General features: G+C 33.0%; 1 protein-coding gene across 8 annotated transcripts in view; it reads right to left on the bottom strand.

The window, feature by feature from the left end:
- Positions 1–269: 269 nt before the first annotated feature.
- Positions 270–23,669, bottom strand: part of Bltp1 (bridge-like lipid transfer protein family member 1) — a 180,208-nt gene continuing 156,808 nt past the window's right edge. For all 8 annotated transcript variants that reach the window (XM_063260728.1, XM_063260733.1, XM_063260732.1 and 5 more), the window contains 14 exons: positions 20,421–20,621; positions 19,465–19,644; positions 16,724–16,861; positions 15,655–15,912; positions 14,476–14,626; positions 13,940–14,097; positions 13,650–13,842; positions 13,097–13,314; positions 10,105–10,356; positions 9,237–9,440; positions 7,864–8,058; positions 7,447–7,581; positions 4,910–5,072; positions 270–974 (listed from right to left, as the gene is read on the bottom strand). In XM_063260728.1, coding sequence (XP_063116798.1) covers positions 758–974; positions 4,910–5,072; positions 7,447–7,581; positions 7,864–8,058; positions 9,237–9,440; positions 10,105–10,356; positions 13,097–13,314; positions 13,650–13,842; positions 13,940–14,097; positions 14,476–14,626; positions 15,655–15,912; positions 16,724–16,861; positions 19,465–19,644; positions 20,421–20,621 — 2,663 coding nt within the window. In that variant the 3' untranslated portion in view covers positions 270–757. The remainder of the gene's footprint in view (positions 975–4,909; positions 5,073–7,446; positions 7,582–7,863; positions 8,059–9,236; positions 9,441–10,104; positions 10,357–13,096; positions 13,315–13,649; positions 13,843–13,939; positions 14,098–14,475; positions 14,627–15,654; positions 15,913–16,723; positions 16,862–19,464; positions 19,645–20,420; positions 20,622–23,669) is intronic.

The following is a 23,669-nucleotide window of genomic DNA, read 5'->3' as shown; positions in this document are numbered from 1 at the left end:
TTCACAAAATACATACAAACATACATGTAAGAACATAATGTAAAAATAAAAACAAAGAGTGGTGTACTTACCACTAGAATATTTCTAAAACTTAAGATGTGGCTTTCCTTTTAATTATATACTCATAATCTATTTTTTTCAGAAGCATTACAGCAATTTTTATGTATTTAAAAGTTTTATAATAATCACCTGTGAAAAACTGTAACAACTTTAATGTGATAATTAAAGAACAAATTATCAAAAGTTAAGAGACCAAAAGAACTATGGACTGAAACCATTATTGTGACTTTATTACAATAGTTACAAACAATATTTTAGTGATATATAATAATACCACAATTACTCAAACTATATACACATGGGTATTTTTACAAGTCTACATTAAAAAAAGAAAAAGTAGTTAACCCCATCACATTATCCACATTTTTTTCTAAAAGTTATGGTCAATAACAAAAAATTCACAGTTATTCTGCAAATATTTTAAAGATGCAGGAATTATATTGCACATAATACAATCATAACCCTAAAGAAACTGATATATTTAATCTAGCTTTCCACAAAATTTACATTATCATGCAATACTTCACTGTACACAGAATAGTACACCAGAATAAACAGGTTAACTTACAAACTTTTAATAGGATAGCCACAAAATTAGAGTTATTTTAAATTCATATTTAAAATCATATTTAAAAAACACCTCAGTGTAATAAAACTTAACAGACACAATCACAATTTATTCACAGATTGTTACTTTTTAGTGCTCTTCTTTGTCTTTGCCTTTCTTCTCCTTTTCGTCCTGTAGTGCGGTACCCAGCTTTTTGATAAGAACTGACAGAACTTTGTCTAGTGGGTCCATGACTCCTCTCTGTAGCCATTTTGGAATAGTAGTCCTGGCATGGTGAAAACCCAATTTTTGAAGAATATAATCAACTCCTACTGGATCAATCTTTCTTCCAGTCCAAGAAATTAATCTAAAATAAAATTATAAATAATTTTTAAGGAGTTTAATGCTCTAGCAGTTTTGAAGGTAGGCATAAGAACATCATTAAGCTTCCGTAATATACTTAAGACAGAATATTTCAGCAGGGGTCTTCCCATTACTAAACCTTTAATTCCTGGATCTAGTATAATAATCATATTCAAAATATTATTATACTCACCTGCATGATTGTAAGTATCCTTGACAGCCTGTATTTAGCAATAGTGAACAATTTCACTCTGATTATTTTAGGCCTGTTACCTGATTATCTTAAACACTTAAAAGGTTATCTGATTAAAAGATTTCATAAGCATGTGGCAGCACAGGGCGGAAAAGGATAAAATTTAATCGGTTCTATGTGCTAAGCATGTTTGAAGAGAGGCTATTTTCCCCTTGTTTTCGAAATTTCCTTCCATGTGGAGGGCAAGGTATTAGTGAAACACTCCTGGTCTTTCTCTGATTTAATGATGATGAACTCTTTGACTGACAAAGTTAACAGGAACTGAGTAGTGTAGTTCAGTCCCCTTCTCCCTACTTTGTCTTGGAAGCCATTCCTCTTGGCCTACTCATGCCCCAGGCTGTCTTAAAGACAGAGTGCAAGGCAATTAGTGCTTTCTATAGCAAGGTGAGTTGCAGGATTGCCGACTGTACATCTTCAGCTCTCCATCACTGCCTTGAGCTCTCCACCACTGAAATGCTTCAGATTAATTCCACATGTAGATGTGTAATAGAAAAGTATTCCTAGCAGATATACAAACCACATTTTCTGGTATCAGCTTCACCAGCACTAATAGTATACTTCACCTTTCCAGCTGCTGCTTTCCCCATCTCAGTTAGTCCCGAGATCAGGTGGAGGGTGTTAGTCCTAATGTTCACATTGTTATAAGCATTTTGCATTAATGAACTCACTTGAACAGTGTAGCAACCCTACAAAGCAGTTATTACCATTGTCAACATTTTTCACATGAAGCACAGAGAGGTTAGGTCCTTTGGTCTGGATCATTTTTAACTAGTATGCAAGGAAGCTACACTTAGAGGTAGAGCTATTAAATTCAGTGTATATTCTTGATCACTACATAATGTTACTTGGTTATTTGTTAATAAATGAATTTGGCAACTTTTTATTCATTGGAAATTCAATTCATTTATAGCAATTTAAATATACTATAAAATATATATGGTCAGTTTCATTATAATTATGTAGAGCTGCAAATACAAAACAGATTTTCCAAGGTTTTCTGTATTAGGACCTTTAGTAAATGTTAATACTGTTTCTGGGTAATGACAACATTCAAGTTTCTCATAACGAATGATCTCTTGATTTAGTTACAAGACATTTTATTGCTTGTGAATTCTTTTAAGGACAATGTATTAGCATTATACGTGTTTGTGACACACAGTAATCATAATCATCTCAGAGAAGTGGCACATATATAATTACATCTTGATCCTTTTTACTACTTTACTGCTCCCCCCAGAACCTCTTTTCATCTCCACAGAGTGTACCTCCATTACTTTCTTTAATTTTGTTCTTTAAATTATTGTTATTTTGAGCCTTTCATATTAGAGAAACCACAGTGTATTTAATCTTCTGCGTCTGATTTACTTCCCTTAGTATTATGACCTCAAGATTCATTCAGTTTTCTACAAGTGCCTGGTTTACCTTTCTTTATGATAGAGTAATATTCTAGTGTAGATAAATGTCACATTTTTTAATCCATTCATTTGCTAATGGATACAAGGCCTTCTTTCAAGATTTAGCTATTTTGGGTAGCAGTGCTTTAAACATGGGTATGTACGTATCACTGTAACATGAAAACTTTTAACTTTTTTAGGAAGATACCCACAAAAGGTATATCTGGGTAAAATGAGATTTCCAATCTTCGTTTTTTTCTGAGGACTCTCCATACTGATTTTCACACTGATTGTACTAGTTCATATTCCTACCAATAATATAGAAAGGTTCCTTTCTCCCCGCAATTGACGTTGGTTGTTTTTTAAGTCTTTGATGATAGCTCTTAAAACTAGAATAAGGAGTAATTTCAATGTTGTTTTGACACAAAGTCACCATTTTCTATTTACGCAAGATTCCACTGTATAATGGAGACTCTTATCTTGGAATTACTGGGGCATTTGTGTGTCTGAATAACTTTATCTAAAGCTATATAATTGTACAGAATCTTGTGCTGAGGTATTTTATATATATAAAAACCTTGGATTGTGAGTAACTTGTTGTGAAAGATAAGAAAACATTTCTAATAAATTTTAAATGAACAATGTCTTGCATTATGAGTAGTATGTGAGACCAAACATGACACAATCACAACAGAGCCAATGGTTCTCTCTCATTGTGAGACTGTAGGTGATCATCTTCTAACAGCAAAAGGTTACAGAGATTTCATTTGTAGAGGAGGAGGAGAAAGAAGTGGAGGAATCCCTCACTTCAAATGAGATTAGGGATATGTGATATGTGGGAAACAGGATAAAATTATGTAGAAAAACACCACACAAATAAGGCTGTGGCAGTGTAATAAATCTGTTTAATGACAATCCAATGTCACATTTCTGTGAAATCCTCTAAAGGAAGCAGAAGCAAGCATCACTGGATGGGTTCTTTGTTAAAGTTGCATGGAAAGAAAAAGATTCTATTGAGCCAACAGATAGGAACAGATAACAATGATTCTGTTAGTGACAGTGAAAGTCATCTTATATAATAACCCTCCTCTCAACTCCCTCACACCAGTCAGAAAGGTTTTCAAAGGTTAAGTGCAGATTAATTTATTTTTGTTTATATTTTTATATTTTCTGTATTATTTTGCATTACATTAAAGTATTATATTCATTTTACTTGAAATTTTGGGGTTGTGGATTGAATCATCTAAGTTTCCATTATGTCTTCTGGAAAAATTCACTTCAATATATAAATGCTTTGAAGTATAAGCATGTTTCCAAAACAAATTATTTTCACAAACCAAAGCTTTACTGTATTGAATACTATTCCAGGATTTGAAGAGTTATAATTTGATAAACAAGGAAGATGAAAGGAAAGGGAAAAAGAGGGACGGCTATGAGTATTAATCACTAATAATAATACACAAAGCAATTAACACTAGTTATAGCAACTATAATTAACATTAAGAGATTTTTGAAATATTTTATTTAAAGAGGGTAAAACGAAATGTAACAAAGCAGATCAGAAGAAAACAATGTCAGTGACACAGATTTCAAAGTAAGACAGAAGCTCAGCTACCATACTGTTTCTTGTTTTCTTCTAAATGAGACTTTGGAAATTTTGCCATGAAAATAAGTTGATATAATTGGATCAGGACTGTAGCAGAACATAGAGGTATCTGTATCTGACAGCCATTAAATTTAATATTTTGGGTATGGTTATGCAAAAAGAAGGGCACTAGGGCGCTGGGACACTGTGGGTTCTATTACACTGTTAAAACACAGGACCAGTAAGACATTGTTGTTAGTTTCTATTGCATCTTTTCTGTATTTACCAGAAACACCTGAAAGTAACATCCTAGTCACATGTAAGAAAAAGAATAGTGATAGTGAAAGGACAGTTAGTCTCACAGTTTAGTGATTAACTGATAAGAATGTGACAGTGGACAGCTAAGCAGTAGCAAATAGTCTCAGTGTTTGTAGCTCTTTTGAGCCTCCTGGGGCAATTACAAAAGCAAGAAACAAGTGCAGAAATAGCTTACAGTTGGTTACAAATGACTAAGTTTTAAATATATTTCTTATAATCATATTTAATCTGTTATTCATAACCCTTTGCTCACATATGTATTCCCTTAGGATACTAATGGTGAACCTATGGCACATGTACCACAGCCAGCTGTTTGTTATCATTTAAAGCTTTAAAAGGTTTGCCTTCATTGCCCTAGGATATGTAAAATATGTATACTCATTACTCACCTAAGAGTGGGTTCTAGATGCCACGTGTTGCACATAAAATCTCTCCAGTCCACAGTGGTATAAGTGATGCCATCTTCTCTGTCTTTGTCAGAATTGTCATCATGTATAATAATTGGACTTTTCTGTCCTGGTCGAGTAGATAAGATTCGAGGTGGAAAAATGGCTACAATAAAAATGATAAATTACTATTATAAATATATATCTTATAAAATGTTTACAATTACCATAAAAACAGAGTAATTGGTTCCATCTTTCATTTTATCTATGCCCTTGCCAAAGTTTTATTTAATTAAAATTGTTAAAAATATTTAAAAATAGGTGATAAATAAGTGTCAGTTATTAGCATTTCTTGGAGAAAAATGACGTCAATACTAATAGTAAAGAAAGCTGAGATTTAAAAGCAGAATGCTAAGATGACTTATTTGATAGTAAAGATAGGAGACTGAAATGGATTGTAGGTTCCCAAAGGAATGCTGTATGGAGAGGAATAAACAATTTTACTGAGATAATACTCGTATGTCATTGGTTTAAAGTATATAATTCAACAACCGCAACAAAGCAAAGTGCATAAGTCAATGGCTTTTGTATGTTAATTGATTGCACACACATTTGAGCAGTGGCACACTTAAGGAGCTTTTTATGTAAGCAGTTTTTTACATAATGCTGAAGTAATTTATAGGGAATGCTAAAGGAAATGTTTCATAAGACAAATTTGAAACTGGCTATCTATCTATATAGCTATCTAATCAAATCTGTGACATAGTATTTATATGACCTTGTTGAAAAAAAAATAGCATTTCTGAGAGCACAATTTTCATGATGCAAATTGGACATGAAATGATTCATCAGGTAATAAGACATGCATTATGCAGTTCTAGTTGTATGTTGATTGGGAATGAGTTTAGGAATGAGTTGTAGGACCTGACTACTTAAGAATACAGATCCCTTCAGTAATTACCCATTACCTGGATGCCGTGCTTTTATTATTGGTGGTGATTATAGTGCTATAATTTATCTTGGTTTTTGAGAAATATGTAGTTTTGCTCTAGTCTTACATTTCAGGGATGCATATGCTTATCTGTGCCAAAATTAATTCCTTATAGTTTATAATACTAAAATATAGCTATTTAAATAACCATATTTATAACTGGAAATCCCCACAGACAACAGTTTTTTTATTGTAATAACACCTCTTTTTCCTTTGAAAGAATATTTTACAATTTATATTAAAAGAATTTTGTTTTTGAAATTATGTATAGTTCATAGCAAAATAAAATCAGTACTATATTTCATAAATATCAAAGTTTTCAGAGAATACTTGAGAAAAATAAATCTGGCAGACTTTCAAGTAAAACAGATTTCAAAAGTATTCTAAACTTTATTCTAAAGTTTATTATCTTATTTTTCTCTAAAGTTTAAATACTAAGACAAAGGGAAAAAGCAAAAGGATTATTTGTAACTGGTTACTTTTGTTTATGAAGACTAGCTTGCTTTATCCTATAGAATACTACTTACTATATGATTTCAGTATCTTTATTTGAAAGTTTAAACTAAAGTCTGATAGATTTTTCTCTATCATCATTACTGATTTTATTCTCTCACTAAATTTTTGGCACATCTTGACTGAATAGCAAATCAATCTATACTACACTGACTTTGCACTCTTTCAATATGGTATTCTGATAATCCTTTATGTTTTAGTATCTGTAAGACAAATTTTTTTTTAATGAAAAATTAAGCAGTAAGATAGTGTGACCTAAACAAAACTAGTTTTTAAGCACCACTATTGTTTTTGCCAGTCATATTGAATATGCAACAATTGTATAATAAAACTTGAATGAAAGACCATAACAGTTTGAAGGGTATTTTATTTCTTGGTACTAGGAAAACTCAGGACCTTACACTTGCCAGGCAGGTGCTGTATTCCTGGTACCATATCATTACATTTTAAAGTATTTCATTCTCTTGAACAGCTACAGAGTACTGTAATATATTCAACCAATTCCAAGTAGCTATCAGGGTTACTGTATGTTTCTTAATGGACAAACACTTAAGTTTCAGTAAACAATGTTAGCTTGCTCATAAAAACAAAGTATCAATGTAATGTTGTTTGTTCATGTATTTGAAAAATGTTCTCTATATTCCGAACTAATTTATCCTTCCTTTCCGTCCATTCAGTTTTTCATTTACATATGTAATGCATGTTACTTTTTTATGTAAAGTAGACTTAGTCATTTTCTTAAATTTGCAATATTTATAAATCTTCTACAAGGCCTAACTGAAAATGTATGTAACATAATAACATGAAAATTTTTCTAAAGTGTAAGATTTAATGTCAAATATAGTTAGAAAAAACATGCCATGTACATAATGAATATTCAGTGTGTCATACGTCACAGTATTGTTATTTACTGACACTTGCAGTTGCTAAAGAAGACATTCTACTCATTTTATCATTAGACCACAAAAATCCATGTAATTGGCTATTATTGTTGCTTTTTCTGCAGCTTGAAAAAAATAAAAAATATGGAACTCACCTTTTTCTTTTTCTTTAAGGTAAGCTGACACTAAATCATGAAGAAACATGATGAGCTCAGCATCCATGGTCACACAAATGTGATCAGTGAATTCTGTTACCACACTACATTCTACCTTTGGCTTCAAGTTGGCGTCTGCAATGATAATATGGAGTTTGTCACTCATAATAGCCTTCTAAGGAAGTCCAATTGCTATTCTTCATTTTACTTTACTTGAGAGAAAAAGGGCACACATGGGTTTACCAAAGGATACATAGCTAGTAAGAAAATTAATCAATTTGATTTATAAAATCAATTTTATGAAATTATACTAATATTATCAAAGCACATTATGGAAAGATAGGAATGGTTTGTATTTCTTTTAAAAATTCTTAGCAACTTTAAATACTTAAATACTAAAGTTTTTTTTCCATATACCCTGCAATGAAGGTTCTTGTGGCTCTTGAACATGAATGGATTTAAAGTCAAGCTGCATCCTTGGTAATGCAAAAATTGTTTCAGTTTCATGGTTGTAGCTAGAACCTCCTCTGAATCCACTCAACAAGCTGGAATTCTTCACAGCAGTGCTATTCTCCATGTTATTAGCATCAACATTACGTAGTAAGTTAAGCTCTATATGCATAACACAAGGACAAGAAGAATCAATTAAACCAATACACATAGATGAACCCATTATATACAGAACTTTTATTATTTCAAAAGTTGAAGAATCACATTTAAAAATAGAAGTGTGTGTTTTTGTGCGTTTGTAGTTGTGTGCATATGTCACTGTTGCCAAGATTGCAACTTTATAATGTAATTTGGTGTAAACCCATAATATTTTGGTTTTCTCAAGACTTTAAAATGAATATTATTTTTAACTGAATTCAAGTCTGAACTTGCGTATCATTCAGTCTAAAGGTCTTCATAGACTGAACACTTCATTTTTTATAGAGTTTGGAATTAATATAATTCTGACTTTGAAATTAGCTAGAAGTCCGGATTTCTCCCAACACATATAATCACAATATTACTGTTTTATAAAAATTAATACTTTTCTAGCTAGACAAACATCAATTTAGTATGCTAATATCCCCTCTGGAACATTCCAGTTGAAAACTACTTCTTTTTCCCCAAATCCCTATTTGGAAAGCAGAGTGATCAAAATAGGGATAATCTTCTAGTTTATCTGCTTATCCTCCATTGGTTTTAGAACATTTTAAATCCCTAGTGTTGCCTATTTCACAATAGTGCAATAGACTTCCATGAAATCTGGCATTTCTCAGTATACCAGATAATAAAAGCCGTAAGTGTAAATGCAAACCCCAAAACAACTGTAAAGTAGGAGTTATCTAATCACATTATCATAAAAGTTATCATAAAAGAAAAAATCTACCAAAACTTTAAACTTATGACTTGGACGCAATATTTAATTTTGTTTTAACTATGAAGAACTTAAGTTTGTGGCAGTTTGCCTTAAGTCTGTTAATTTCAGTATTTTGCATCTGATATTATTTTCCCCAAATCTCTAAATTGTTTCCAAAAATATTCTCCAACATATAAATAAAATTCATTTAATTTATTTAAAACCAATTGTACTTTAATGATTTCCAGTTATCTCTATAATAACTTGAATCTGTGAAATGTTTCACTACTGGGGTGGTGATTCATGTATCAAACAATTATTACTGAGTCAATGAAAACCATGTAACGAAATTAAACTACTACTTTCACTTAAATAATAAATACAGTTAACAGAACCCAAAAGAGGAAAAAAGAAATTAAATTCTCCAAAGGTTCAAATTTTTAACCTTCATTCCTTGTGGCTGTTACATAGTTGAACCATTCTTTTACACTTGCTACTCCATGGGGTGGATTTTCATGGCGACGCCTCGTTATCTTGGTTATTGTTGCCATAGGACTTTCCAAAGCACCACATGGTTTGGTAACCATAGTGTTATGACCCAGATGAAAATCCAATGTTTGTACAATATATGTAGAATGATCACTAGAGCCTAGAGCAAACAACAACAACAACAACAACAAAAAACGTTTTTTTAAGTGACAAACTATATTTAGATCCAAGAAAACACCAATAATCTCAGAGCAATAAATATAGCTAATGCACAAAGAAGACTATAGAAATGAATAAAATAGAAGAAATACAGTTCTTTTAATTATAATTCAATTTACTCCCAGTGAGATGAATGGCATTAACCATTTTAATTCCTTCATCATTAAGAAACTAGGTAATTAATGGTCAAATGGGCTTTATTACTACAGAGTGTAAAACTTCAGCCTTTCCCCTAAGTTTATAAGATAGTCCTGACAGGCAAAAAATTTTCTTACTCTACCACTCTCTTCATACAAAATACTTTTAATATTCATATAATGACAGATATAATGATGACTAAGGCCAGCTATAACAGCACAAATTTCAATTAAACAACCACGAGTAAAACTACAAGTTCAGAAATAGGTCCTCTGATGTGTTCCAGACTTCATGGACTTACTGACAGTTGAACTCCCTGACATGTTAGGTGCATGATAACAAATAGAGTTAAACTTCAGAAATATTACAATAAAAGAAAAATAAATCTGAGAAAGGAAAATTCCCTTGCCATTTAGAATCAGATCACAAGATAGGAGAAACTAAAAGCTGAGAATACATCACTTTACCATCTTCCCAGATTTTCTGAGCTTCAGTCCAAAAAGCAATATTTGGCTCTTCTAAATGAAAGAGAGCCCAAGATTTTGAACGGAAATTTGGACCATGAAAACAAGCCAGTGTCATATGATTTCCATGTAAGCTCATAGATCCTCCAAATTGCATTCCGTCTTCTGGCAATGGGATCTGAAATAAGGATATGTGGCACCCTGATACCACCTTCAATACTCCAGGCCAGTGTCGATGATGAGCTGCATCAAGTACTGCAAGAAAATAAGAAAATACCATCAATTGCCTAATGAGCATCCCAAATGGGAAAGGCTGTTTTCTGCAGATGAAAATATCTCAGGTAATATATTAAAATAATATTTGATAACTGGCTAGCATTTAATAATAGCTAACAAAGAGATAATGTGGGAAAAATGCTTTATGAGGATAGACAGAACTAGGGAAAGTAACTAGCTAATAATTATAAGTAACATTTTTGCAAGGATTTTGATTTACAAAGAGCTTGTGTAAAATCTTACATCATTCTCCCATACTTTGTAAACTAGGTATTTCATCTTGATGCTTCTCAAGTGAAAAAGCAGAACAACAGAAGTGTCAAGTGATTTAAGTATTGCTTTTTACTCTTCTGTGCTCTTGCTACTTGGAGTGAGGTTAGAAGATGTATAGTATCAGTATGACCCCCGGGGCACGTTAAAAATACAGAACTTTAATTCTACCCCAGACCTACAATATTAGATATGGATGTCAGAAATACTTTCAGGTGATTCAGATGCACATTAAAATCTAACATACACCAATCAAAGACAAAATTCATATTCATATTTCTGACATATTTCAGTAAAGTTGGCTGTTTTCCACATCTCTTATCCCAGATCCAACCAAGGACCATTCATTGTATAACTAGCATATTTTCTATAATCTAAAAAAATTCTCTAATCTGAAGATTGTTTTTTGTTTTTTTCTTTTTTGATGAAACCAGCCTGAGCATTTTGCCGAAAATCTCTCTATTTGCATATGCCTAATATCAATGCCTTTTTATAAGAAATTTGTGGACTAGAGGAATAAGATAAATGAATCACAAAGAAGCTACTTAATAAAATCTAGACAGAAGAGCATTCTGTAGGATAACTGATCATGTCTTCAGTAAGTCAGGTCATAAAAAGGAACCATGGCAAATTAAAAAGAGGTAAAGAAATATAATGACCAGATTTAAACTGTGAACTTTGACTGGGTATGTACTGGTTTTGGTAAAGCAGTTGTAAATGTTATTTTTAGGTCAGTCATGGAAATCTGAATGTACTTTTAAAGTCAGAGGAGACACACAGCCAAATGGAAACTTGGAGATAGTTGACTAGAAAATGTCTCCATAGACTGAACAGTGTAAATGATACCTCGATATAAAGTGTACATAGGTATACAGATACATAGAAAAATATCTTAAAGCATATGCTCTAAGAATCCAGATATTTACAGTAATTTTTCATAGAATGATGTTTTTCTCTCTTGCTTATAATTAAAGGTTTCTTTTTTCAACGCACATGTGTTACTTCTGTGATAAAAAGCTATTAAAAAGTTATCATCATTTTGATTTACTACTCATTGCTTTTACCATCAGCCTAATTGACATCATTATCATCTTTTGCCTGGACTAATCACCCCCCTCCTTATATTATTAACCATACTGTCACTACAGCAACACTAACTATTGCCATAGTCTTCTTACTTTTTAAGTTTTTAAATTTTTTGGAATAAAAGGTAAAACAAAATTTCATAACAAAATAATAGAATAACTACGTAATACATTACATGTTATCTTTTTTTTTTTGGAACTGGGAATACAAGTAAGGACCTTGCTGGAGCTTGCCAGGCAGGTGCTGTGCCGCTGAGCTAAATCCCCGGCTCTGTGTTGTTATCTTTAAAGTAATTGCTCACAGTATAAGAAACGGGCATAAAAATCTATCAGCACAAACTATGAGCACAAACCTTCCTTTTTGGTGATCTAAGAGACTCTTAATATAACTGACTTGTGGTGGCGCAACTATGGGCACACATAGGTTCTATCATTTAAAGCTCTAAAAGGTTCCACATCACTGGATCTATTCTATTCTGCACACAGTAGCCAAAGTGATGCTTTAAAAAGGAGTATTTTAAGGTAAATCAAATAATAAATCTGCTCAAAACTCTCTATTAGCTTCTTGCCGTATTTACAAGCTTATCTGTGGCCTACTTTTCTGAATTCATGTTTAACATTTTACATGTGCTCTACCACAGCAGGTACCTTAATGATTCTCAAATACGCCAAGGCTGTTCCTACTGACACTTCACGGCTCCTTAATATCCAGAATACCCCTAGGTCTTAGTTTTGTCCTTTTATTCACATTTCCACTAAAATGTCACTTCAGAAAAGGTTCTCTGGTTACCTACTCTAAAATAGCTGTCCTTACAGTTTAATATTCTCCCTATCCTCTGTTTTGTTTTTTCTCAGCACTTGTACCTGAAATTACCTCATATATCTATCTAGTAAATTACTTATTGTCTATCTCAGTAGAATGTAAACTTCTTAAGGGTAAGGACTGTGTCTACCACTGGATCTCCTGTCTAGAACATGACTAAACTATATCGCTTAATAAACATCTGCCAATCACTGAAAACTGAGTAAAAACAATAATTTGCCTAATATTACACAGCTAACAAATCAAGATTCAATTATTCTTACTCTAGTCGTGCTACAAACCAGAATATGATATTATCATAAATCATATTTAAAAGCATGCAATAGTGATGGCTGCAGATGATGTGTGACAGGAGGAGGAAATTAACAAACGACTTTTGCAATGAACACTAATTCCACTGGCAGATAAGAAATCAGTTCTTTGCCAAATGAATGGGACAAAGAGCCCATTCGATACTTTGTAAGTATGGTATATAAATTATTATTTTTTAAAATAAAGAACAAAACACGTTTAGTGTATAAAACTTAATTCTAATTCTTACACTGTTCCTGTGAACTTTTCTCTAGGTTGTTAGTCATCGTCTTTGGTGGAAGATAAGGAACTGGTCCCCAGGTAGACAGAGCTCGTTTGCTGGTGTCAAACTGCTGAGTGAAAAATTCCTGGAGCTTCATTCCTATTTTTATCAGGTCTGGTGTAGTTGATCTTGATATCATTACTTGGAAAATATCCCACTTCAAATCTCCATGGACAAAAATCTCACTAGAGCATAAAAGAGAATCATAATCACATATCTCACAGAAGATACTTAAAAAGTAAAGCAAAAATTCTCTTTCCCATCCAGGTTTTTCATGGGTATTAGTTGCAGAACACAGTGTATTTTGCAGGAAAAAATGGCCTGCTTGTTTTTCTCACTTAATGATTAAAAAATGTATTAAAAGCAGTGACATATAGTGCTCTGAAAGAAACATCTCAATGAATACCTTTTGGCCAGGGATATAGCTCAGTGACACAAGCACCTGCCTGGCAAGTGCAAGGTCCTGAGTTCAATTTGTAGTACCGAAAATACATACATACATACATACATACATACATACCTTTTATCAGTCATGCTTGAGTCCAATGTATTATACAGGTTTACTTTCCATTCATCCTGAAGCTTAAGATCTGCATTACTGAAGATACCCATGAGGATACTTGAACCCATGTAATCTACACGAGCTTCAGTAGAACCCATGGTAATCTGAATTTTGTGGCTGGGTTGCTGATTTGGATGTTCCGAAATATGAGCTAAAGCAGAAAGACAAACTCATAAAATTAAATTTTCAAAACACTTTTCAACATAAATTTTGAAGAAGCTTACATCAGCCATAAAATTTCAACATACCAACCATCTCCAAAGCATTGACATCTATGGTCCCGCCAACCACTCCTCCTTTAGAATCTAACTGTGATCTTCCCAGACCAACAGACATGCTAATCTCTCGATCACGATTACTTCCAACTGACAGGCGGCCTTGGCTTTTCAAACCACTGGTTGTCCAACTTTAAAAAAGAAGTTATTAGATGTACAGATATATGGATTCTAATGTTACAAATTAGGACAGGACTACTTATATCAGATTACTAACAAATATTTTTTAATATGAACTATTCATATGTGGTAAACGCTTGAATATTAATATATGATGATGATGGTTTCTTTCAAACTAGACAGTTATTCAATTTTCTGTATAATTTTTCCTTTTTTAGAATATTTCATATTACACTGCAGTTATCATTAAAAGCCAGTTTTAGAATAAAAATTATCTTTTCCCTACTGTCTCAAATATTTCAGCATTAAACAAAGATCTGAATTACTAAACTACAACATTATAAAAATTACAAATGACTAAATAGCTTAGATTTTCTCTGACAGCTTACGTTGTATTGCCCATAACGTTACTCATATTCATTTGAACATTTAGTTGCTTTAAGTTGATAGCAAACACGACAAGTGTCTCCCACGGTGTCCCTTGCTGGCTTGCTGCTTTGTTAGACTTGTTCACAGGAGTTGATGTTTTTGAAAGTGAATCTAAAGACAGAAAAATAATAGAACACATCCATTCATATAATTCCAAGCCTATTACAAAGTAAAATGTCTATGATCTGAAAGGTAAAAAGTACTCATGTATCAGAACCTAATGTTTAATAGTTGTCATATTATTTCTAAAATAATAGTTACCATTAACTGAATGCTTAATAAGTCTTGGTAACCTTTCTGCTTAAAAGTTCAAAATTCTGAAGGGTTCTCATTTTATATGAGGAAATTGTGGTGCGCATGGGATAGGGCCTAGATCATCTATCTAGGATGGAGACTGCCGTAAGATATGCTGTCAAGTAGAAGACTGGAAGGCAGGGACTACTGTGAAGTGCAGAGGCTGGTGGGGTGCTTGTCTTCCATGTTCTCAGGGATTTAGCATGGAAAATGAATCGTGCATTTGCTCTTTATACTTTTATCTAATCTTTTCACAAGAACCACGTCATTTATTTGATACATTTAGAAATAAGAGTTCAGAAACTTAATTCTTTCAATGACTCTAGTTGCAAGTCAAATTGAACAAGAACCAAATCAAATTCAATGGTTAGGTTCAATATTGACTTTATAGGGGGCTTTTGCTTTTGGACCCTTTGGTTTACATCAGAATAGTGGAATTAAACTGGTAAACTGAGGTAGCAGTGTACAAGGACAAAGCCAAGCATGTAAGAGTTCAAAAAATACTGACTAAAATATGATTGAAAGAACACAAAGGTTAACTTTTTTAGTATCAAGGTACATTTTGGTGCCATAGGTTTCTAAAAGTAACTATACCACATGGAACACATTAACAAAATTATAATAAGTAATTCCTCTGTTCCAATTCCATTGCAAAGCTACTAGAAACCTGGAAATATCTTTTGCTGGCAGTACTTTTAAGAGTTTGGTCTTCGTTGTTTCTGTGGTTGTTCTCCTCAATTCCCAAGAATACATCTCCCAATAATTGGGGTAGAAATCTGGGAGGAATCATGATTTTTCTCTTGGGAATAGCATAAGGCTACTGGTAACAAAACTAAGAGTATTACCTCTTCGAGGAACTGAAGAGTCAGACACACTTCTTGATCTTATGGAAGCTGGAGATTTCAGGCTCTGTGCTGCTGTCCCTGGTGACATGGTGCTGTTTGTCATGTGCTCATTGAACACATTAGGTGACTGAGGCATGTGGGTGAAAGAGGCTGACTGACTTGGCTGTTCCCAGGTCCTGCAATAAGCTTTCCTGGATGATTCAGGGGAAAGATGTTGGCTTACCCCTTCAATGGAATCAGGTGTCCCTGGGCCAGATGCTAGTACAAAAGTAGATGGCAAAACCAAAAAAGTAACAGAGTAAAATCACAATGATATAATTTTTATCCATGTCATTTTTTTTTTTTTTTGTCTTTTTTCTTTTTATTGGTACCGGGGATCGAACTCATGACCGCCTGTCTGTAAGGCAGGCGCTTATGCCGCTGAGCTGAATCCCCAGCCCCTCTCCACGTCATTTTAAATCACATTACATATTCCTTTTAATTCCCCACTTGCACCTGTTATGATAATTTATACTTCATAAACAGCATTCCAGTATTTTATTGAATTCTCACATGAACTTCATGAGAAGAGTAAAACAGGCAGTCCGATCTCATTTTACAGGTAAGGGAATAAATATTAGGATTTCTAATATTTCCCACCATATCAGGTTGATCACTCTCTTACAGTTTTCTCTTGAGCATAAAACTGCAACCATATCTTAAGACCAAGAGATAAATGAAGGCACAATAGTAGCACATTCTTAGCATTTTCTGTTTCCCATCCTTTAACCATAATTACTTTGCGTGGTTAAATGTATTTCTTCAATTCTAGATTTTCTGGAAAGACTACAGAGTAATCCTTGTAGATCATAATGTCAGGTATAACATCATATGCATAAGGGTAAGATGGTTATGTATATGGCTCTGTCATATATCCCTGGTGCTTGCATGGTAGAGGGATTTTACGAATGACTGAATGAATCATGTAGTACAATTTATCAAGAAAGACAAAATTTATACTATCAGCCATAGATCCTGCTATTTTAACTAAATTAAAAGCAACCTAATTATAATTACATGATATGCTTACTTGGCAAATTTATAGTTTGGTCTCCAAGGAATAGGCGTCTTGCAATACTTCTTCTGTACCAGGCTCTTGGAAATGCCAGAATTTCACTGAGTCGGCGCATATCATACTTAAAGGAGGCAGACCCTATATCACAAACAGCTGATACAGAAATAAAATTTGTTAGAACTCTGAACAAATATCCTAAACTTTAATATTTTTACATGGTGGGCATTAAACATATTATGAAGCTGAATTACACTTACTGGTATAATTCATGAAATACTAAATAAGTTCTATATTATAATTAACAAGTACTTTATATTCTTCTACACATTATAGAAATAGCACATTATAAGGCAATTAGTTCCATTTCCTTTTTTGAAATGATGGCAAGCTGGGATTTGATTATTTTCATCAAGAATTTCTCAGAGATCAGTCACATAATCAATTTTCCACTTTAATACAAGGTTCCTCCCAAATATGGAAAATGAATGATCCAGATGAACTAGGATAGAAATTTTCTCAAAAGAAATTGTAAGCTAATGTAGACCCTATGCGGAAGGATTTACTATTTTCATTTTAGACAAGAGCAGTGACATTTACACGGGAAGCTTTTGACAGACTTCTCCCAGAGTTCCGCCATCAGCATGCCTCTATTCTTGCTTTATGTGCTCTATTTTTTCACCTCAGCTTCTGTAGGATTAACATTCCAGTGACTCCCACAGCAAAGTTCCTGTTTCAGTCTAAGTCCATACCTACCCAACACATTAGTCAGTTGCCTCCCAGATCCCTGCACCTAAATTCCCACAGGAATTCTTTTATTAATTTAATTTTACTTTTAACTAAGTTATTGGCATCAACTGCCTTTCTTTCATCTAAGCTAAAAATTTCAGGAACCTTGTCTCTTCTATTGCTCCTTACATAACTCATTTTCATGGTTGTGGCTTTTCATAGCTTTACTGAAACTATTTTTTTTTCCTTTTTTTCTGGCAGTTTAGGTTTGCATTCAATATTTCTTGATTTATTTAAGATAACCTCACTAAGAATCTTTTCCCTTTCACCTTTCAAGTTACTATAAATTCTTTCTAAAATATCAATATAGAGTATCATTCTATAAAGAACAGTACAGAGAGTTAATCTTATGAAAACAGAAAGACATGGTTGGGTGGTCAACCACACTGACAATATTTAAGATAAGAATAGACAGTGAAGTTGGACTTAGGACTAAGAATGAACTCCCTCCCACAACATGTAATGCAGCTCCTCTCTACTAAATGAAATTGCTTATCTTTCCTACTAAGTTCCTGAGTTTCTAATTATTGAAATTAAAAAAAGTTTTTCTTTAAAATCACTATAAACCCCATTATGCTGGGTAACTGGGTTAGAGAGCCCGAGTTCCAGCTGGTCATTTTAAATCCACAGAGCTGTCTCTGATGGATGCCCCCTAAACAACTAAGCAATCCATGCTCCCGTTACCCATAATGAGATGCTCTAGACCAAGGGGACATAGGGCAACTCTCAGGACTGCTCTCAACTGGAAGTTATTTCTCTTTCTTATTGCTATTCTCTTACCTTTATCTTTTGTCTGCAATTTTATCCTTTGACTTTGTGAGACAATGAGCTCATATTTACATGGTTTGTATGGAGATAGCTGATAGCTCTTTCAATTTCATTTCTTAAAAATCTCTATTGGGTTTCACTGCCAGAACCTGATCAAAGCTTGATGTATGAGTCACTCCACAATCTATTCTTGATTTATTTATCAGCTTTTCCTCCAGCCAGTCTTCTCTCCCTCTAGTCTCAACTACTTTGTACAACCAATTAAATGTTCAGTTATCTTATACTTCAGTTACAGCAAACCAGAGTACTCTAAAAAGCATTTTAGATTTTGAATGTGACTTTGAATATGGTAACAAGTTTAGACTTTGAATGTGACTTTGAATATAGTAACATGTTACTACTTCCAAGAATATGCCTCAGTCAGTTCTGAAGATTTGGCCCAAATAATATTTCTTTGAGAAGTCTTCCCTGATCTCCATTAAAGACAGCATTTACTGCGTTCTCTTTATAACAATTTAGATAGTATTTATCATCCTGAACTGTCATTTATTTGTCTACATATAACATCCTCTCTTATTTATGCCTGTACCTCTGTCGTTTAGCAGAGTGCTTGATAAAATCATCATAAAATATACGCTTATTATGCTTGTTGAATATCAGGTTAAGTGAAAAATGTCCTATTTATTAGATTAGTACAAGATTTTACTTAGTACTCTGAATTCCTTAAAGTACGTCATATGCATTTAATTTTAAAAGTAACAATATAAAGAAAATATTTGACCATAGTTATACAGCTAGTTAGTAAACTTGCAATGCCCGTGTACCCAGCTAAGACCTTCTGATGCCAACTAGACATGTGTTGTCACTATTTTCTCTTAATGTTTTAAACATTTCTAATTAGAAAATCAAATATACAAAAAAATTATCAATTCAAACAAGAGAAGTAAAGAAAATAAGAAATTTTTACTTTATTGAATAATCCTATTTTAGTCCTTGGTTAATATATTTACTTAGAACCATATTCTTAACATTGATTACTTAGGATAGCACAGTACACTGGACTGTCATTTCTCTCCTTTAAATCAGTTTATCCTCACCAAATTTTAATAGTAATCATACTTCATATTTAAAGACTGTAGATAGAGGCCATTATTTAATTCTGGAAAACAAATTTTGATTTTAAAAATTACAAAATTGAATACCAGATATATTTATCAATGTAGTGTCCATTTTGCTTGTAGACTTGCTTCCAGACTGACTTTCAAAAAATGAAGCACCTCCTGAACGCCTTATCCGAGACAAACTCACTTTTACAAATTCAAGGTTTATACTGAGCGAGTCTTTTCGACCAGTGACTGAAGTGGGTTCCTCATCCACATTCCCTAAAAAATAGTAAAATCTCCATCTATAATATATACACACAGAGGCACACATATACACAAACCATCTAGTTAGATAAAAAACAACCAATATACTATAGCATGTCATGCATCAAGATCTCAAGTGAGGCAAATTTAGGCAGAATGATCTAATGACCATTAGTACCCCTAAGAAGCTTAATAGATTAAAGCCTATAAACATAATTGATCTTATAACCTTTCTCCAACAAGGAAAACTAGAATTGACATGGATTATGTATTATTGTACAAATAATAAAAGTGAAATAAATATTCACTAACAAGATCTTATGCATTTAGTGGTTCCTCAATATTTTACAAATGCCACTGAAATTTAATTTCACTAAGTAACTGACTTAAATACATCTTAATTTAAACTAATAAACATAACCACACAATTTAAAATTTTGTTTTTTATAGAATAAAATTTCTTATAAAAATAGGTATTTGGTAATACATTGAAACATAATAAGTAACTTCTGATATCCAAAGAAATTACTGTGTTTGCATATCACTTAGAAAGCATTCTAAATTTTTAGATTCTTGTATAGTTAATTTTCTAAATTCCTTATTTCATATTTACACCTACTTTGTAGGGAAAAAACACACCACCACATGGGGGAAAAATGGAAAGCTTTTGATCTTGCCTAATCTCCATTACCAAATGCATTCTGACTTATGAAAAGAAAGCTTGGAAAGCTACTTGAAACCTCTGAAAAGATTGTACAAATTTGGTAAGTATACAAACATGCAAAATATACCTAATCCTCCTGATCCTGATGTGAGGCCAGAAACAGCAGTTTTTTGTTTTCCTGCTCCATATGGATGAAACACATAAAGGGAGAAGTCAGACATGCATGCGGTGAAGCTCAAGCCAGATGAACTGCTGCTAGAGCTGGTCAGATCGGACTGACTGCTACTGTGCCGGCTTCTGCCAAGAGGGCTGCCTAATCCTGACGAGCCTACAGTGGACACGAGAAACCCAAATATCAAGCACAAGAAACTAAAACAGCGGGTCACTAATGTTTTCAAATACCAGACATGACTGCAAAATAAAGTAGAAACACCTGGACATCAACAGATCAATAGCTTTAAATCTGTAACATTAAAATGAGAATTGAAGACATATTTTCCAGTAACTTTACATTATAAATAAAACAAGACCAAATATCCTGTTCATCTTTAATAACACATGTCTGACATATTACATGCTTTCAAACTTCTTTTTCCTCCTTGCTGTACTGTAAGCTTACAGTGGGAGCACTCCTTAAAGCTAGGGTTTAAACATAGTGGGAGGGACTGAAAAAATTTTGCATGATGTGGCTGGAGTCCACATCTCAGTAAGTAACAGTGGAAACAGAATAAGCTATAAGAACGAAGAATGTAAAAGATATCTTTCTCTTGGTATAATGCCCTATTGTCAGTACTTATCAAGGATGGACAGGTTAATTCCAAGGATGTCTAAACATGAAAAATACGACACTATCTGTTAAAAAAGCACATACTATTGATTACTCTAAGTCTCCAGACTAGCGATCTTTTGGATTCATATATTATAGCAGCCTACTTGACTTCATGCAAGAATGGGTGACAAACATATAAAGCTTTTATATCTGAAACTGAACTTTTCATCTTTTTCTCTGAATCTACATTTCTTCCAGTGTTCCCTATGCACATGAAGTACATGCACATAGCTAACCCTAGGACACTAGAAGTTACTTATTGTCCTTCCTGCTCCTGACTCTATCGTATCATTTTTATAACTCAAATATGTAAACCTGTTTCATTTCTTTCAACATGGAACTACTGCTATTCTAGCCTAAGCAATTACGAAGTAAGCCTGTACTACTGAAGTGAGCAATGGCTGTGCACGCTTCCTTCCATTCCAAACAGCTCCCACAGTGTGGCTGTGTAAATCAGAATAACATTTACTTCCCCCTAAAATTTTCACTAGTTTTCCTGGATAAGCTGGCTCTTTTCTGTCTCTCAAAAATTTTTTCATGCCAGCCCACCATCCATTCATCATACTTCACTTAAATTCTTTTTTTTTTTTTTTCTTCAAAGTTACCAACTCTTTCCTGTTTCATGGACTTTGTATCTTTCACCTGTACTGCTCATTATTCCAGTTTTCTGCTTGGTTAAATCATATCCACTTCGCAGTTGCAGTTAAAATATACTTGTTTGGCTATTTAATCTCTCTAAGTTCAGTTCCATTAGCAGGTCCATGTCTGTTAGGTAAGTCCACTGATCTATGCCTTATCTCTAGTAACGACCTGACCACCCAAACATTCAGAAAAGCACCTTTGAAAGAATAGATATTGGCATGACTTATACTTCTTATATATTTATTGTCATTTCTTTTTGAATGTTTTATGACATAAAATGTGGGATATGATTTAATATTTATTTTCAAAAGAATCATGAAGTGTAGAGTTGAAAACGTCCTATTCCTTTTTCTACATGTTCCTATACAGAGCATGAATACATGTATAATGTATGTATGTATGTGTGTGTGTACAGTACTTCTATAATATCTATGCTAATAATTTATGTGACATTTTGTCATTAAAAAGGTAAAATTTCTAAAAGAAAAGGAACTATTTACATGCCTTTCTTGCATAGATTAAAAAAGTAATACAACTCAAATTAAAACAATTATTATTCCATTTTACCTTATTACACTGCCAATGATTAAAAATAAATTTGAAAGTGTTGGGAAAAACACTGGTGAACTTGTAAACCATACATACTAATTTTGCTAGATGGCAAGACCTATCAAACACTTTGGCAACATTCATGTATCTGACACAGAAATTCTTAACATAAATTAAGAATTTATGTTAAGAGTATTTTTGTTTACATTTATATGCAAAGATGTTCATTTTAAAACAGAGCCAGGGATATAGCTCAGTGGCACAAGGTCGTGAGCTCAATTCCTAGTATCAAAAAGTAAAAAAATAAGAAAACAGCCCCTCATAGTATCTCATGATGGAATCTCATTTAACCATTAAAATGATTTTAGTGAAATAAATATTTCACAATTGCGGAGTTCCTAATGATAATTTAAATTTTAAAAAGCTACGCAGCAGAAAAAAGCATATTTCAATTTTGTCTGAGAAAAAGAGTATCTCTGTAATAATGCTGGAGAATAGATAATACTAGACATGTACCATAAAAAGGATATTATTTCTTAGTTTTTATTAGCATGTTATTTTTCTATATTTTGTAATAATTCTTTTTGGATCAGAAAATGTGGTTTCAAAACCCAACATCACTCTAACACTTTACTGACTTGTTAACTATTACCCAACACCAGCAATAATTATTTTGGAGTTAAGTGAGACATAACAGGGGTACTCACATCAGCAAAAGCTTTAATTCTAAAAAATCAACTTCTTGACTTTTTCTATACTGTACTGGTTTTCTTATACTGTGCTATGAAAACTTTCAAAGATTCACAGAGCAAAACAAATGTACACTTTAATTATTTCTCCAGTATTACAAGTAAAAATCAGAGATGAAGTTTTTCTTACTGATATTTGTTGAGAATATCTGAGTAAAGTTCTGAATCTAAGATTACTGCTCAAAAGACTGAACTCAAATGTCATGGGTATATTTTTCCAAATAAGAAAACTGCTTTCCTCTCCATTGCCTTAATGCTTCTCTCAAAACTGGACTTCAGGATTTTAAAACATTTTTACTCTAATACATGCTTTCTTAACCTTAGCACTATTAACATTTTGAACCTATACCTCTTGAGGAGGAAAGGGATTGAAGTCTACATCTAGGGTGTTTAAACAGCATCCCTGGCTTCCCCACTAGTGTCTAGTTAACCTTCTCAGCTGTGACAAAGCATCTGACTCCCAACATACACTGCCAAACACCTCAGAGGACAAAATCATTACTACCTAAAACCCCCCCTTTAAACAGTATTTCCATTCCCTTTATCAATTTTCATTCAATCAGTTTCTTTCCTTAACAGTACTCAATAAAACCATTTATGTGTGATC

This window comes from Cavia porcellus, unplaced genomic scaffold (genome assembly GCF_034190915.1).
Source record: "Cavia porcellus strain 051 isolate PalLab524CR breed Dunkin Hartley unplaced genomic scaffold, mCavPor4.1 scaffold_14, whole genome shotgun sequence".
Lineage (NCBI taxonomy): Eukaryota > Metazoa > Chordata > Mammalia > Rodentia > Caviidae > Cavia > Cavia porcellus.
The sequence above is the reverse complement of the archived record's forward strand: the minus strand, read 5'-3'. Positions and strand labels throughout refer to the sequence as shown.